This window comes from Sabethes cyaneus, chromosome 2 (genome assembly GCF_943734655.1).
Source record: "Sabethes cyaneus chromosome 2, idSabCyanKW18_F2, whole genome shotgun sequence".
Taxonomy (NCBI): domain Eukaryota; kingdom Metazoa; phylum Arthropoda; class Insecta; order Diptera; family Culicidae; genus Sabethes; species Sabethes cyaneus.
Window position 1 is genome coordinate 6142257 of NC_071354.1, and position 18497 is coordinate 6160753.

The 18497-nt window shown below is 41.9% G+C and overlaps 1 protein-coding gene across 7 annotated transcripts in view; it reads left to right on the forward strand.

Annotated features, from left to right (window-relative positions):
- Nucleotides 1-761: 761 nt before the first annotated feature.
- LOC128738468 (protein kinase C, brain isozyme) overlaps nucleotides 762-18497 on the forward strand; it is a 212907-nt gene continuing 195171 nt past the window's right edge. The window contains exons 1-2 of one of the 7 annotated variants that reach the window (XM_053833640.1): nucleotides 762-2122; nucleotides 2278-2689. In XM_053833640.1, coding sequence (XP_053689615.1) covers nucleotides 2508-2689 — 182 coding nt within the window. In that variant the 5' untranslated portion in view covers nucleotides 762-2122; nucleotides 2278-2507. Of the gene's footprint in view, nucleotides 2690-18497 lie in introns of all 7 variants that reach the window. The other 6 variants (XM_053833638.1, XM_053833637.1, XM_053833643.1 and 3 more) reach the window with 6 other exon arrangements.

Here is an 18497-nt window from a genome sequence, read left to right on the forward strand (position 1 = left end):
CTGTAAAATCGTTCAATCAATTTGAATTGATTAAAATGTGTCACTCGACAGAGGTTTTCACAATCGTTGTTCCCTAGGCTCTTCGCACATCATTTAATCGACGGAACACTCGCTCGCGGGTCGGTTCGTCTGATCGAGCTATTTAAAGCTGCTACGTACCTACATACGTTCGCCGCTTGCTTGCTTGCTAGTGCCATTTAATTATCGGTAATTATCTCCCCATTGCCTATCGGCACGACACTTCCATCATATGTCAAATGGACCGGACTGGCACAGCGCAGCGTGGCTGGACAGGCAAAGGAGACCGGACCGCGCCAAAGCTCGTGCACTCACGGAGTTACGGCACTGGCACTCAGTTGCTCTACTCCACACGACGCCGACGGATCGATTGAATTCGTTTGGTAAAATGTGGGGCGGTGTGGGCGCACGGAGTGGCACGCCGGTTCTGTTTCCAATCATTCGCTCATGAGCTCGTTCTCTCTTTCGACTCTACATTCGATTCGCTCTCGCGCTAGAGTTTCCTCTAGAAACTCAATAATTGTGTGTACGAGTTGGGGTCATATTGCCCCGACCGAAAAGAGGGGCAGCTCAGCAGCGTTGAGATTTTGCTCACTTGGGTTTGAAGGGATTTTGCCTGTGTGTTGTGTCTTTTTCGATGGAGCTGATGGAGCTGGATTGGGTCACACGCTCCACGGTCCACTCAGCTGCCGTCACTTTGATTTGTAATGTCGATTTGGTCGAACGTGTTCGCGTTCCGCTGCCGCGAGTAGTAGTACTAGGCTTAAGCTGAACAGGGAAGAAGAATTAAAAAGCGCTGAAATAGTAGAAAAATTCGCTTCTGCTTGGCTCTGCTTTTGCTGCTGCTGCCGTCACCGCCGCCGTCGTCGTCGTCGTTGTCGTCGACGACGCTTCTGTTAGAGTATCGTTCACTATCCAAGTAGCCATCGTCTTCGGCTGATGCCTAGATGATCTAGTGTGTGAGTGTTAATTTTTTCGCTGTGAAATCCACAATCCAAAACATCCAGTTTCTGGGTTAGTGCGGGGGAAGTGCGGCTGGTACCAGCTGATCCCAGCAGTGTGTCCCGATAGACTTCCTGGGGCTGCTATCGGTTGAACTGCGATTGAAACAAGCTAAGCTGGCAAAGAAGCGGTGAAGTTCGACGAGTAGAAAAAGGCTGCCTTTGCTTGTGGTTCTTTCTTTTCGTCAAGGTGGTTTGGTTTGCTCAGTTTCGACGTCCGGCGGGAGCGAATCGAAGCGGGGAAGAAGATTGAAGCTTGCTGATGCTCTGACACTCTATAGAAACTGTGCGCGGAGAGAAGCTAGACGGCTGTGTTTTTTTTGTTTTTTTATTTCTCACAAGGGAAACAAAAAGAAACAGTGCATCGTTGTTTAATAAATTGTTACGAGTGCTTTTTATAGTAGCAATATAATATGCTTGATTTTTTTGCGGTTTGTAGAAAGAGAGAGAAGAAATTCGCGGAACATTTGCCCTATAGTACTCGCTAAAGCACACAAAAGATTCGATTTTTGTCCGTCCGGCTTGTGACTAATACGTCCCTCTTGTCCCCCGGGGGGATTTGTATAGTGCAAACATGTGATAATACCATAATTGAATTAATAATAATCGTGTGTGTGTCAGTTGTGGTCAGTCGATAAATAGCTTAGAACCTACGCGAGCGCCCTTTTTAGTCTTCCTTTGTTGGTCCCATTTTGCGGTTCTTTTATTTGGTTCTTCGCAATTCAGAACGGAATTCTTTCCTTTTGTAGGGCACCTGTTGGTGAACGTAGCTCTACGGTACGGTCATTCAATCGGGGGTTTTGAGTGTTAGTTCTAATCCATTTTAAACGGTGCAAAAAAACAACTTGCAGATGCAAATTTTTCACCCGTAATCTATTCGCAATTTTTCCATGATGAATTTTCCATAAACTAGAATTCGCACTGACACGCACACATTAACCGGAGGGTAAAATTGGCGGAGAAATTCTCTCTCTTTTTCCATCCACGTGAGCTGAGCAGTGCGAGCCAGTCAGTGGGTTTCGGAAAATTTTGCCAGCCAGCCAGCCAGTTAGTTTGCAGTACGTACTCTTGCTCGGTGGGAAAGTGCGTGTTTCATAGTGTTGGTGAGTGTCCCAGCAGCACACGTGCTGATCCTAGCAATCCGTCATCTTTTCACAACAGTAGCAGTAGTAGTAGTAGGCGAAAAGGATCTGGGAATTCCGTCGCGTGTGCCGTCCTGTGCCGCACTGAAAAGCACTCACACAGTTCTCACTCCCAGTGAACTTCGATCCAGCAGCTGACCGCGAGCGAGATTCCGAAGCAACAGCAGGTTGTACTGATTTTACGTCTCAGAAATTGGTGAAAAAAAAAAAGAAAAACAAAAGGAAAAGTGCTACCTACTTCTGATAGTGTTTCTGTCTGTCTGTGGCGGGTTCTAAGTTCCGTTCGACGAGGAAGAACGCCGAGGAAACTTAAAATCGCATCGGCCGCACTAGTTTCGCCGTCATCATGGCCGACGAAGATAACACCCTGGACGAGATGCCGGAAGGCGAGAACAAGTTCGCCATGCGCAACCGAGGCCGGAAGGGTGCGCTGAAGAAGAAGAATGTCTATAATGTCAAAGATCATCGCTTCATTCCGCGCTTCTTCAAGCAGCCCACGTTCTGTTCGCACTGCAAGGATTTCATCTGGTGAGTATTTCAGCCTTTCGTAAGATTTTTGCACTAACAGAATAACCGGAGCAGTAAAAGCTAATGGCGAAACGTCTTCCGTGCCAGGCCAGGGACCAGGCCGGTGGGTGGACGACGAAGACATTTCTTCCCACCCACGACGGTCGAATTGCATTCACGCCTTCGATACTAAGTGCGACGTTGTCGACGCCGACGTCGTCGTCGTCGTCGTCGTTCAACCGACTAAAAAGGTGCACCGAAAAGGTTGAAGCTTCCCTCCGGGAAATCCCTGGCTAGGCAAGCTTGCCGCTTGTCGTTAACTTCGGACCATTTTTCCCAAGGGGGGCGGGATGATGGCGAGCAGGATTTGTGTCGTAGCAAGCGCAGAAATGTGCGATGACAGCGATTTATTGCAGGGATTTGAATTCTGTTCCGTATAACCGTAAGCTACTGTGATCTGTCCATTCCGTGCATTTGGACGTTGAAGCCGGATTAGTCGCACGGCACGGATATTTATTGCCTTCGTTTTATGCGTCCGAGAGCCGAGGGCGAAGAAATCTATCCAACATCATCAATACTGCTTTGATTTTGATAGCCGTGGTGGCAAGCATTGCACTGGGATAAGTTCGACGAACGAGTGGAAGCTTATTGAAATGTACTGGGATGCTTTGGGACAATGGCATTTATTCTGAAGTGTGTCGGTGACACGATAGCGTTAATCATTTGTTGTCCGGTCATGACTCAGGAACCGAAAATTAACGTTATTGTGATTTTTAAGAAAAAAAAATTTCTTTGGAGTTTTCCACCAACGTGGAAAATTTTAATGAAAATTTTTTCCAAACAATATTTTTCCTAGAATGTGAAAAATTTTTCTTGCTTCCATAAAAAAATCTTTGTTCTACGATACTTGGTTCAGAGAGTTTCGCTTGGAGTTTTCTAGGAAAACTGGAGACCTCAATTTGTTTAAATTGAAGCTTAAGTTTTTATCAATTGTTTGACTACTTTTGTTTGTCCGTCACAATAAAATAGTGTTTTGTCGTGAGATTTCGACATGCTGTTATGTTTTTGTAACGAAGTTTATTCGGTATGTTATTTAAGCAGCAAGAACTTCGAAAGTAAAATTTAGTATGACGTGCTTAACCGAGAACAGTGGTCAGGCCACTATGCAATCTATGCGACTTACTTTACTGTTACGATCTGGTCTAATTTGAAATCTGCATATGTCATTGTCATGTCATGTCCTGTCATGTTAACGTTTGCTAAGCGCAGACGAATGGACAGCGACAGACCAACCGGGATAATGAGTTTTCATAGGACAAATGCAGTTAGCTGTTCGATTAAAATGGTTCCGTAAGACTCTAATACAGTCTTTGGAGGCAAATGTATCTGTTTGTCGTAGTTTAATTACAATCAAACTTTTCCATCATCTCTACTATCTGTTGGAAAATCACCGATACTATGCGGTAGCGGTATAGCCAAATCGATGCGGCCTGAGTTCGTCTTTCATCCCGGTATTGTGATCCAGAGAGCGTTGATGGGCTTTTATAGCATGTTATCCAATCAATGCCGCCGATCCGCCGATCGTCTTTTTTCGGTTCACAACCAGAACGTGAGTGGCTTGCGTACCAAAAAAATCGATTTTGTGGGTAATGTGCTAACTAATTGAGACCACGATGTATTCATTTTCAAGGAAACATGGCTCCACCCTAGTGTAACGGGCGCAGGATTGAATTCGTCACTTAGTTAATTCTGAAACCAGCAATGACAGCGAGGTTTGCGGGAACTTGAATTTACGAGGAACGAGCAACCCTTGCTTCTTTGGGAGTTGGCTTTTCGACGTCCGAATAAGACTTCTTTTTTTACCTGTCTACAATAGCGATAGTAAGCAAAATGTAATGAAAATCATTCTCCAAAATTTGTTACACCATTTTGTAACTGAAAAGGTTGATCTCAAGGTGTCCAGTACTGAATCCATTCGTGAACCAACCCTTACTATCTCTTGGGAAATAGTAAACGGGTCAAAAGCTTGATCTCACCGCTGCCCTTTCTGCCTTCAGCAAATGAAACCTTGCCGTCTTCTTCATCTCTCTATCAAAGACGAGAGAAGGTGTTGTGAATTGTTATGACACCGGCACCGGAAGCTTTTGTCTGACCGTCGTATCGATGGGCCAAGTACAAATAACGAGGGGAGAGCTGATGGTACCGAAGGGGTACCATATGGCATAAAGTCATTTGGCATAACGTTGTTTAGCGTAACGCCATTTGGCATAAATCCTTTTCGCATAACGGGCTTTAGGCTAACAAGAGACAGTAACAGACAATGCGGCTTCACCGCATTGTTGTTTTTCTAGAGACTAATCTAGGTGAGGACTAAGGAAAACTAACTTGTAGTCGGTAAACCTAGTAAATCTGATAAGCCTTGAAAGAGGTCATTTCTGCGCGAGGTTGTCCCTGCGGCCGACTCGCTGTCTCGGCCGTCCGAATGGCCCCTTATGATTTTGGGAAATGATGTTATGCCAAATAACTTCATGCTAAATGGGTGGCCTTCGGAGCTGAAAGCTCTTCCTGATCTGTCGTGTCGATTACCCAAATACGAATGATTAGTGCACCAATTTTCACGGTAAACTTGTTCTTTAAGAATATTTCGACGTAATGCATTTTCAAATCTGTGTTTAGGTATCATCATTATCGGATGGCAAAGTTAACCAAAAAAAAAAAAACAATGTGCAACGCCACTCTCCCCTATAGTTGCCCACATATAAGTATATAATTAAAGAGAATGGATTTTCCTCCGGGATTTTGCTACCTTACTTGACGAGTTGGAAAAAGAATCCTATCTAAACGTGCAATAGCGGAGAGGAAAAACCCCAATAAAACACTCCTTGAATTGGGGAAATCCCAGAGATATCAATACCGGGGAAACCCCACAGCATGAGCTCATTCATCTTGAAAGGAAGCAAATGATCGAATCCGTTTTTTCATCAGCGCGCATTGGCGATACAGTACAGCTATTGTTGTTGCCTGCTACCTGCTGGGGACAATTAGATCCAATGATCGATGCCACCCATCGGCGTCTGCTGGTCGACATCTACTGCCCGCCGATATTATTCTGTTTTGTTTTCGCTATCTATCTCGTTCATCAAGACGTCAGATCCCACCGCTGTCACCATAAATGCAGTCTCTGCGTACGGGACCGCCGTGGATCCTCCTGGAAGAGGGGAATCCGCGAACTTAAAGCTATAGAAAATAAAACGCGCACGTTCTAGCTCTAGATAACGACTGGCATCGTTGGTAATTCCATGGTTGTGAGCATCGGTCCGCCTATTTTGATGCTTCGTCCAGACAGTGTGAAAACAGGCAAACGTCCTAATGATATGATGATGATTGGCAAAGCGAGATAGGCGGCAAGTAGTGGCAGACGATAATATGTCCCTTTTATTTTATTTAGCGCGTTTGCTACCTACGGAACCGAAAGTGGCTAACGTTATTGTGTTAGTGCGACAAACACTGTACTGTACATCTCATGTGTTCGTTAAAAACCTAAACGTTTATTTGAATGTTGCATTAGTATTGGTAATATATGTCAAATAGCGGAGCTTGCAAACATAAACAGCTGATCCGCAGCCAACTGCACTGACTACAAACATCCCGAAAAAGGGTTTGTTTTCTTTATCAAGGCATTCCGATTCAATCAAAATTAACAGCAGCAACTGAATAATGCGTAGGATCACTAGGATGTTTAATTAATCCGCTTGCATCGGATTGCGATAAGCTCATCGATGCGGCGAAAGTTGAAAGCTCTTTAAAAGCTCATTGATGTGACGAAAGTTTGATACTGTGTTGCTGCTTTTTCGGAAATCGCTAGTTCAACGAAATATGTGCGCAACCAAATGTCTATGAACTAATTCCAAATTATACATTGGTCGCTTTTATAAACACGTAATGATCGATATGATCAGTTAAATTTATTTTCCATTAGCAATTATGTTTTGCTGAGCGTTTATTGATACATAGCAGATTGATAAATTGAATTACAAGTTTTAGGAAATTATAACAGCACTGGAAGCACTGATTACGTGGCGAAAGCGTGCTCTGCCAATACAGATGCATTTTTAAGGCGCAAAACAATACATGCTTCAAATGGTAGCCATTTACCCAGCCATCTTTGAGCCACTTTCGGTTTCCCCTTAAACAAAGCAAAACAAAATTAAACCTTATGTTGTGAATGAGGGTTTTCCCCGTTAGAAGGCCGATCCCTTAAAAAGCTTTGTTGTAATGCATCTGGGGAATTCATATCACACCGGATATACTTTGAATGAAGGTAGGCAAATTAAGGGAGAGTGGCGCTGCAAATGCTTATTGATTGAATTGATGCTTATTTTGCTGTTGCTCAGGAAATAGTTACTGCAATTTACAAAAACTATATTGCACTAGTTTTATGAACATACAGGTATACCTCGATATAAGACAGCCTCGTTATAAAACAACCTCGATATAAGACAATTCGATATAAGACAATTTTGTCTTATATCGAAACAAATCCCTTTGACATAGCTGATAACGATACCAGATCTGATTTTCCATTCTGAAATCGGTGCCATGAAGATGTTCATTATTTCAAAATAACCCCAAAAATAGTAAAAAACTAATAGTTTAAACAATAAAAAATAGTTCAAAAACCGTAAACACATAACACAGAGCAAAACTTGCGACCGCTAATGCAATTTTTTTTTTGAAAAAAACATGTTTCGATATAAGACAATTTCGATGTAAGACAACTTTTAAAAATTATAAATTGTCTTATATCGAGGTATCCCTGTATTTTTAATTAATTAGCAAAAGAAATTATCTAAATTAATCAAGAAAAGAAATAATCAAGTTTTCAAACCTGAAATATTCTCCTGTCACTTCTTAAGGGGGCATTTTCAACTTAAAAAAATCGAAACTTTTTTTATTGATTATTTCGAAAGATTGACATTTTGATTATATGTGTTTCAAGTGATTTCGATGAATTTTAAAAATTGACAAAGTTACAGCTATTTTTACCGCGCATGTCTGGAGCGATTACACAGCGAATAAAAACTTCAACGTCGTTTTTCTCGAAACCAGGTTTTGAAAGTCGGTACCATAAATATCTCAAGAATGGCTCAAACAATTCTCATGATTCTTTTTTTGTTTCAAAGCCAACAAAATTATTTAGTGTTTGACCCATCCTTTTTTCAATATTTCAAATTTTGTAGTTTTTAGAAATGTTTAAAGTCAATTTTGTCGACTAAAAACCTTACTTTTATGTTTGAATGTCCGCCATTTTGTTATGCGTTCGAATTTTAAAAAAGGATGGGTCAAACACCAGATAATTTAATATACTTTCATGTCGTTCTGGAATTTTTCAATTCGGATAAGACCCCCAGCGCCAATCCATGGTACCGCAAATCATGTTTTTTTCGAACGATCATGTTCAAGGAGCTGTAGGGGAGAGGGGAAGAGGTTCACATATGCAAACAAAATTGTAAATATTAGTATAAAGTGCAATGTTTGGAATGCAAAAAACTCGAATCGATTCGCTTTTCGCGTTATCGAGAATAAAATATTTGAAATTAGGCAAAAAATATGGTGAAAAAAGTACTATGCCCCCTTAAAAGGTGTTACTGCCTTGAAGATCACTATTGAATTTTTTTTTTAAAAGTTTTAAAGTTATAAGCAAAAATGTGAAAATCACGTGACACGATTTCTCCGGAACCACCCAGCCGATGTCAACAATTTTAGTATTAAATGAAACGTCTTGCTACTGCAAAGTTTTTGAGAAAGTTTTGCTGAAAATCAATAAGCAGTTCAAAAGTTATGCTTAAAAATGTGTTTTTACCAAGTGTCAATTAGTCGTACGTTTCTCCGAGATGGCTGAACCGATTTATTTAATTAAATTTTATTTTATTTAATTTTATTTTATTTAACACCGCTTTCGATAAAAAAATCGTACAGACTGAATATGCTTATAAACTATGTTTTACTGTGTAATTTCGCTGATTCGTTTTTTAAAAAGTGATTTTGGCATGTCGAAGTCAAAAATTTCACCAACAGAGTCCAAAGTCCAAAGTGCGTCCGGTGGAAAGGTATTGCAAGTAACTGCGTATCGCGAAACCGACGAGGAGGTACGTTGATTGGCACCTGTTCTAATAATGCTGGACAGTCAATGTTTCCCTGCATTAGGTCAAAAACGAACATTCTTTGTTGATTGGTACGCCTACCCGACAGTAAATCGAGTTTGATCAGCTGTCATCGAGCTTGATAATGAGGAAGATTGATCGAATCGTTCCAGGGCAAATTGCGTAGAGCAAAACGTAAAATTTTTTTCTGTACTCGTTCGATTACAAGGGTTTGCGTAACCTGATGCGGGCACCAAACGACAGACGCGTACTCCAAGATGCTACGCACCAACGCGCAATACAACGTTTTGAGTGCGTAAATGTCGCTAAAGCTGGAAGCATTACGACGAATGTATCCTAGTGTGGTGAATGCCTTCGCGGTGATAATTCCGGTGTGCTCGCTGAGTCTGACTTTCGAGTCAATTGTGACGCCTAAGTCGCATTTTGAATAAACGCGATCTACAATGTCTAACCCCAATGAGTATTGATGGAGTAGAGCATTATTGCTTCGAGTGAATGTTACTATTTTGCATTTCTTGTAGTTGACGCGCATGCCATTGCTGTCGCACCAAATTAATAGTTTGTTTAAGTCCTCCTGCAGTGCCACGCAGTCCGAAACCGACAGTATTGTTCGAAAATTTTTTAAATCATCGGCGAACGAAAGTACAGGAGATGACATAGATGTACCCAGATCGAAAATGTTGAACAGCAGTGGTCCAAGTACGCTTCCTTGGGGTACGCCGGAGGGAATGAGAAACGTTCGAGAGCGAGCAGAATTCACTACCACGTATGCCGTGCGGTCCGCCAGATATGAGCTGAGCCATTCTGTAATCCAATTCGGTAGACCCATTTGCTTCAACTTGGCGATAACCAGAATGTGTGGAACAGTATCAAAAGTTTTTGCAAAGTCGATGTATACCGAGTCCACTCAGTCGTCTTGCTTCGACTTCTCTGGATAAAGTAGTAACGCAGCACATCAGATTAGTGGTAGTTGACCGGTTCCTCATGAAGCCGTGCTGAGTTTCAGAGATGACTGGTGCAACTGCGTTATATAGCGAGCTGTGGACTAGTTTTTCTAATACCTTACTAAGGCAACAAAGTAGCGAGACACCACGGTAGTTAGACACACAGCTACGATTTCCTGATTTGTAAATTGGAACAATATAGGCCGATTTCCAAGCAGACGGGAAAAACCTTTCCCGGAGTGAACGATTGAAAATCAGTGCAATCGGTTCCGCCAGACTATCAGCACAGTTTTTTAAAAGCACTGGAGGAATGTCGTCCGTACCTGACCCTTTGTCAGTGTCCAGGTCTTCAAGAGCGGCGATGACATTGTTTCTGGATATTTGAAAGGTGGGGAGATTGAAGTCGTGTGCTTGTATATGGGCAAAACAGTTGACATTCTGCACTGACGCTGCTCTGTTATACACGGTTTCGAAGAACGATGCGAAGAGTTCAGCAACGTCCCTGCTTGTGCAAGCGTCGTCGGTGCCATCGTAGTGTACGGGATTAGGAATGCAGTCGCTCTTTTTCAGCTTCCTGATATAATCCCAGAAACGTGCAGGGTTTTGTTTGACGCTGGACTGGATGCTTGAGATGTAATTGTCGTAAGTTGTTTTTAATGTTTCTTGATAAGTCGATTCAGCCTGACGAAGGGATGATCGATCCGTTTCTGACTTGGAGAGAAAGAATCGTTTCCGAGATTTACGAAGTAAGTTGCGCAGTTCCGAAGTCCACTGGTAAAGAGAGAGTTGGATGTGCGGCGTCTTCTGTGTGGAACGAGATCTCTAATGATTCCATGGAGTGTGCTATAGAATACACTTAGCGCTTCATCTAGTCTAGAGAACTGTTGATAAGTGAAGGCGACCAGTTGATCATCTCCAATGTACTGTTTAGTATACTGTAATCGTACGCACGAAAGTCAGGAATGAGAGAATCGTCTCGATCGTCAGGTGGGATAAAATTGTCAGTGTTCTCGTTCAATAGTAAAATAAACGGTGCATGGTGAACATCAACTGGTAACAGCGGAGTCCGCGGAGTGATGAGATCTATGTGCTCGGGATGGTTGACCAAAGCAAGGTCAACAAGTCTGTTAGTCAAGTTGGCGAAGTTGCACACTTGTCTTTATCCCGCAGTTAGCATGCCTTCGACTGTGACATGTTCGGGTTCAGTTGACATATTGCAGGGAATGAGACCTTCGATATCATCGTCAAACTGCCAGCGTAAGTTAGGTTGGTTGGTTAGGTAAGATTTAAGTCTCCTATTGATAGGACAGTGTCAGTATCCAAAGATCGATCTGTCATAGACTGCATAGCCTTAGCGTGCACAGAGTATATTTCAGAGGCAGAGTTCGGAGGGATGTATATAGCCGCAACGTACAGCGATCGATCACACAAATTTATGCAGACCCAAAAATATTCAATTTGAAGACAACTACTCAGGAAAATTAATTGGGTTGAATAGGAAGTTACCAATACCAAATCCATTGTTACGGGCCACCTTTGTAAACTGTGTTCGAAATGGTCTAAAAACAGCAAATTAGCAAATATCTTTGCATTATCAGAAGAAATATATCTGATTCTCGTATTGATTACAATCTAACTTTTCCATCATCTCTAATATCTGTTGCAAAATCTCCAAGACTATGCAATCAAACCAATACAACCCGGGTTCGCCTGTCATTTCGGTGCGGTGCTCTAGAATGCAACCTCTAGAATGCTATTTTCGGTTTACAACCAGAACGTGAGTGGCTTGCATACCAAAACAAATCGATTTTGCGGCTAATGCTCACTAATTGCGACTACGATGTATTCGTTTTCGCGGAACCATGGCTCCACGTGAAAAACGACCCTAATTGTACGGGTGCAGGTTTGACGTAGAACGTATGAATGTAGAGCAATTCGTCACCTAATGGTGAAACCAGCAATAACAGCGAGGTTTGCATGAAGTGGAGTTTCCGAGGAACGAGCAAGCCTTTCTTATTTAGAAATTTGCTTTTCGATGACCGAACAAGTCTGCCTTTTTTGCATGTCTGCGATAGCGATAGTAAACCAAATGTAACGAAAACCATTCTCTTTTAGATATGCCGACGCAAGCAATAGCACCAAAATTTTCTGCGTTATTTTGCAATTGAATTGTTACGCTTGATGTAAAAGCGCCCGGTATCGACACTATTCTTGAGTATTAAGCCAAGAGATAGCACTTGGGCAATAGAAAACGCGCTAAAAGCTTGACCTCACCGCCGGCCGTCCGTTCTATGTTCAGCAAACGAAACCTTGCCGTCTTCTTCTCCAGCCTCAGCAGCGGTTGCAACGGGCAAAGCCGGGTGAAGGTGATGTCATGACACCGACACCGAGATGCTGATGGTACCGAGGGGGGTACCCTTTATGACTTTATACCAAGTCATTTGGCATAACGCTGTTTGGAATAATGTCCATTGGCGTAAATTCCTTTGGAACAACGGGCTATTCCGTATTGCTGTTTACTGGAGACTAACTTGTTGTCGGTAAACCTAGTGAAACAAAAGCTTTCTGCGGGAAAGCGACCATATGGTCATAAAGTGATAGCTGTGAAGAGGAAAAAATGACTTAGAAAACTGATGGCAGATGGCAGATGGCAGATAATGCACGCACACGGTTTTCCAGACAAACTGATGTGACTGATCAGAGCTGTATTGGATCGAGTGATGTATTTTGTGAGCATCTCATGGAAACTCTCGAGTTCCTTCGGGACGAGGCCAGTGTTTAGACAAGGTGACGGCTTATCCTGCATGCTGTTCAATATCGCTCCTAAAGGTGTGTTCCGACGAGTGGGCATCGAAACGAGAGGTATAATTTTCACCTACTCCTAGGCTACGCTGAAGAGACTTTGATATCAAGCACTTTACGCCAGATTGAAAGTGGGCTAAGAATCAAAGCATTGAGAATCAAATACCTGAAAGGAAGAGGCTCCCCTCCTTCGGACGGTAACCGTAGACGGCAACGAACTAGAAGCGTGACCCGGAATCACTTGTGATATTAATAAATTCAACCTATAGTTCTCGTCCACCATCCATCAAACCAGTCCGCGGGCCGCAAGGACCATATTCAAGAGCCGCATGTGGCTCATAGGCTGCAGTTTGGCCATCACTGTTTTAACCCATTTCCTCCCAGATGTTAGATGCTCCCAGATCCTTAGATGTTACATATAACAAAATTACAGCTGTGTAAACATAATATGGTTTTGGTAATATCCAGTCAGCTCTAGTAACTAGTAACTTAGCCCTCGGATGAAAAAGGCGAAACCGGTAAAAGCGGGAACGTCAACGACAGTATTTCTGGATTCGAATCTAATGTTCTAAGCTCTCTGCAATGACAAAGCTATTTAAAAACTGCATTCCATCCCACCACCCCCTGTAAGCCCCTGCTTTTGCATTTTTTCAGGATAACGCTGTGGGACAAAGGGACAAAATTAACAATGCATCTCCACGGTTTTTTTCAGTTAATCTAAAACAAAGCTTTCCTGAAAGTTTCAGCTTTTTAGCTCTGTTGGAAAAAGTTTGGGGCTTGATGGGTTAAACAACCGTCATAATGGATAGTTTAGTCTGGTGTGCCCCAGGGGAGCCATCTTGGACCTTTACTTGTGTATGTGATGTTATAGTAGAAATAGATAGCGAGCTTAACTTCATTCGCCATGTTGAAAAGATACTTGCAAAGGCAAATTGACTGTTTGATTTGTTCAAACACCTTAGTGGAGAATTAGACCCAGATATTACCATTTCTTCAAACAATGGTTTAGCACGCAGTGATGTTGAGTACGCGAGTATAATGTGTCAACTGACATGGATTGTCTTATTGAATATTTCTGGTCGATTTTTTAAGAAGCTAACACTATACAATTTTTGAGCAAACTTATGTGATGGTTCATTAAATTCAAATAAGATTCCCACATTAGAAAAAGTCCGAATGCAGGCAGTTATTGGCTGATAGGATCCAAAGGTGGTACGACGGAATATCGGTTGATTTTAACCAAAATACTGTATCGGGTTTTAATTATTTTAGTATCAAATGAGAGGCGCTAGCGCTCAAAACGTATCTGCTAAATTTGATAAGAAAACTTTTCTGATATTCACTTGACCAAATACTGACGAGCAAGGAACCAGCAGCGGCTCTACACTGGGTTATTTTCAACCAAATTTCACCGGTGGCATAAGGTTTCGAAGGGAATTATCAGCCAGGCATAATGGGGGATCGCGCAGCAACGGGTAAATTTTCATCATCCATCCGACAGATTTTGCAGAAACGTCGCAAACACGCAGCACATCTTTATTGACTTCCAAGCAGCATACGATACCGTCGATCGAGAGCAGCTATTTTCAAGATTTTCCGGACAACTGATGCGACAGATCAAAGCTACATTGGATCGAGTTGGATGTGTTTTGTGCGCATCTCGGGGACACTCTTGAGTTCCTTTGGGACGCGGTGAGTGTTTAGGCAAGGTGATGGCTTATCCTGCAACTCTGTGTGTCTGTCGTAGATTTATATACCGCTTATCGTTTTGAATTGGCGATCGAATAGTTCTTTACTGGCTGTGTCGTATCTGAAAAGTGGAGTACAACCAGCTCTTGGGAAATAAATCGATATTTTGTGGACTTTATTGTGGTCGTTGTTTAGTTTTTTTAGCACAGCCTTTGTGAGATAAATTTATCGGCTCAGCTTTACAAGCTAGATTTCCTCGTGTCGGATGCAGTCGTTCATGATACCAGTTTTCAAACGAGTCTTTCAGCCGTTTCAAAATTGTTTGAAATTATAGTGTGTAAACTACTTCTCAATGCTGCAAAAAGTATATATCCGCGAATCAACACGGTTTTATACCCAAACGGTCTGTCAATAAAAATTTATTGAATTTTATGCCAAGGTAATACATAGCATGGAGGAAAAAGCGCAAGTAGATGTAATTTATACAATCTTGAAGGCGAATTTTAACAAAATGGACCGCAAAATACTGCTATACATCCGGTCTTGGTATTTCTACGCAACTAACACGTTGGTTAGAATCCTATTTTATGGAGCGAGAATTCAGTGTAAAGATTGATGGTTACGTATCGCAACTTTTCTCGAACAGCTCCGGTGTTCTACAGGGTAGCAATCTTGGGCCATTGCTGTTCATACTATTTTTCCATGATGCTACCTTTACCTTGGACGATAGCTTCAATCTCGTTTATGCAGACGATTTAACGTTTTACGTTACGGTGGGCACACTAGAGGATAAAACTTGCTAATATCATATGCGGATTGGTGCCACAGTGCTGGAAAATGCCAGGTGATCACGTCTCACCGTACGGTCCAGCCAATTTCATTCGACTATCACATCGACGGAGTTGCTCTGGCTAGAGCTACTAGAGTATCTGATTCATCTGTTCAACTGTATGTTCAACGATCATATTCAAAGCTACGCGACAGTTGGGGTTTATTGCTAAGGTAGCGAAGGACTCTCCGGACCCGTATTGTTGGAAGTCTCATTGTATTGTGCACTCGTTCGTGCAATTTAATTACTCACGTGGTAACATGGGATTAAACGAGTTCAGAAACGGTTTATATATGGAACCGGTGCTGACAAAACCTGCCTTGGCGTGATCCTGATAATTTACCAATGTATCCTGATAGATGTCGGATTTTGGGCCTAGATACTCTGGAACGCCGACGGAAAATTCGGCAAGTGCTGGTTATAGCAAAGTTATTTATGAACTTTCGCATACCAAGCAGACCGAACGGTATTTGGCTACCATGAATCGATTTCAGCATACATTCGCGCATTTTCGGTTGTTGAAGAATACCTTAAGTGTGACGAACCGAAACCTCATTTTTTGGATAGGATAAGGTCGTTGGTTTTAAATTTTAAATAAACAAATAATCATCGCTTATGAGGGGGTGACCCGACGAGCGGGCATTGAAACGAGTGACACGTTTTTTACCTAATCCTAGGCTTTGCAGTTGACTTTGACATCATAGCCAAGAACTTTGCGACGACAGAAGCAATCTGCGCCAGATTTTTTAGTTGCGGCGACTTATATATAACCAGAATTAGTCATATAATCAATTGTCATAACTACTGTATAACAACTGTGTTAGTAGGGGTTGACGGCGACGAACTAGAAGTGGTAGATGATTTTTGGTTGTTGAGATGAGATTGTGATTTGGAAACGCTTGTCACCGCGGACAACAACACTAGCAAGGAGATCTAGCAAGGCCAAAACGCTACGATCAAGAAGCGTACGCCGCCATACGAAGCTTGCAATGCAATAAAACCCGGTAGTCCTTTATAAATCTGAAACTGTAACGCTCCTCGCGGAGGACATATTCTTGCCGTGTACGAATGAAAGGTGCTGCGGATGATGTTTGGCGGAGTGCATACTGAAAGCGGAGAGTGGTGGAGGTGTAGTACGGAATCACGTACTACAGGCACTGCTTCCAAAGATTTCCATCGTACATCTGGCGCAAGTTGGTAAGCCGGGCATACCGTACGGATGCCGAAAGACGGCTCGACGAAAACGGTTCCCTTCAACAACCTCTCTTCTACGACCCCTGGATTATTGGCGACGAGTGGCCCAAGATCGAGTTGAATGCAAACGATTTTTTTTGAACAGCACGAGCCACCTCGGGTCTATGCTGACGACAACGACGACGACTTTGTTTGGCTGATCTTTTTCATTTTTGATATAGTATTTAGTATAAATAACATGCAAAGATAATGGTAACAATGGATTTCCCATTGGTGCTCCTCTTGTTTGGTTGTATAATTGAACATTTCCTGAAAATCTCTTAAGTCTATTTATAAAATCGAAGAACTCTTTGGCCATGCCCAAGGTCCGGGTCATGGATGTGATTAGCTCATTTAGCCCATAGGAGGTACTGTGAAATGTGAACTGTAGTAACTATAGTCCTAGTGCCCAATTAGCTTTCGCAACTATTGCAGATCGAACGACAATTTTTCGTATATAGTCGGAAACGATTGCGATTGTATATCATGACGATACATTTTGGAATGCTAATTGTAAGTTGATTTCGTCTGCACCAGTAAATTAAGTTATCCAGAAGTTCTTGTAGGTGCGTGCAATCATCAGGTACTTCGTCCGCATATGCTAACTTGTGGTCAGAGTCAAGCATAAGTACAATATTGTTGATATAGAGTATAAACAGTAGCGGGCCCAAGTTGCTACCCTGTGGTGCACCGGAAGCATTAACGATTGAATTTCAATGTTTGTGAATCCAATCGTACACGAAGCGTTTTACCGATCCCAGTCATCGAGTTATATCATCAGATAGGATTTCATGATCAATTTGGTTGAATACAGCTTTAAGAGTCGTATATATACGACGTCAACCTGGGCTTTGTTCTCGAGGTGTGTAATGCAAGACGACTCGAACTCCAGCAAATCGGTAGTTTTAACAGAGCGGCCGCCTAGTATCAATCCATGTTGTTCCTGAGAAATATCCAGCTTTTTACGAGCCATAATGGCGTAATATTTCGACAGCATTTTTGACATTTTATTAGTAACTTTGCAAATGTTTTACACGCAACTTTTTCCAATTTTGCTTGGCTGACACGAAATGAACCAAAATCGAAGCAAAGTGGTCGTGCCATGCCTGTCAGAAAGTTTCTATTTGTAACTACCTCAGTAAAGGGCAAGAAAAGCTGATTCACGGCGTGTTTACTATTGCTGTTTTACTAATTCTTTCCGAGATCCCAGCATAGATTGACAAAACGTCGATTACCTTATTTTTTTGTCCAGCAAAGCAATGTTACTTGATGTTATATAATAATTGCTTCGATACTGTGAATGTATTATTCCGATAGGTTGGTCGTATTTAATGTTGGTTGGTAAAGTTGAAGCTCATAAACAAGTTGAATCAGTGAAAAAGATTGCGAAAGCAGTATATCACCTCGAAAGCTGGTCATCGCAAAGTTAGCACGTATCGGTTTGCCGGTTTGGCGTATAGAATGGCTGTCCTCTGACGGATTGCTCAGCAAATGTGTTGGTGACTTATGCCGTCCAAATTTCTGGGTACCACAAGGCAGTCTTGTGGGTCCTCTGATGTTAATGAATGATTTGTTATTTGTCAAAAGGGCGAAAAGCGGAACTTTTTTCCTAGTGTCTTTTGCTTTCGTTTTATCATTTATGGTCTTCAGCACTTTTGTTCGTATGAATATCCCCGTTAATCAAAAACTGTCAAAAGTTAGTCATTGCTTACTAGAATGAAAATTAAAAAATAATAACTTTTTTGTGTTAGGAAATAAAGACATAGTTTCTTCGGCAAAAATGTAAATAATGTAAAAACAAGCAACTTTGCTGAAGAAATAAAATTTCTATCTTCAACGAGTGCTGAACTAGAGGGCAGATTCTTTAAAATTTCTTTAAAAATTAGTTTTTCATCCTTAGCTTTTGTTAGTTGTAGTTGTAATGGCGTAGAACAACGCCATTATTGAAGCACTCAAAATACACGTTTTTGCAGAAGACCGCAAGTCTCTGGAACTTTTACTTTCTAAGTTATCGCATATTCAAGCTTTAAATTTCCGTAGCTTCACGAGCCCATGGGGTAAAATAGGGCAAGTGGATTTATGAAACCAGTGCTTCATCTTAAAGCTGAAGTCGAGTACAATAAACTTGTATAGCTTCCGCTTGTCCCCAACCACCCAAATGAGAGTAC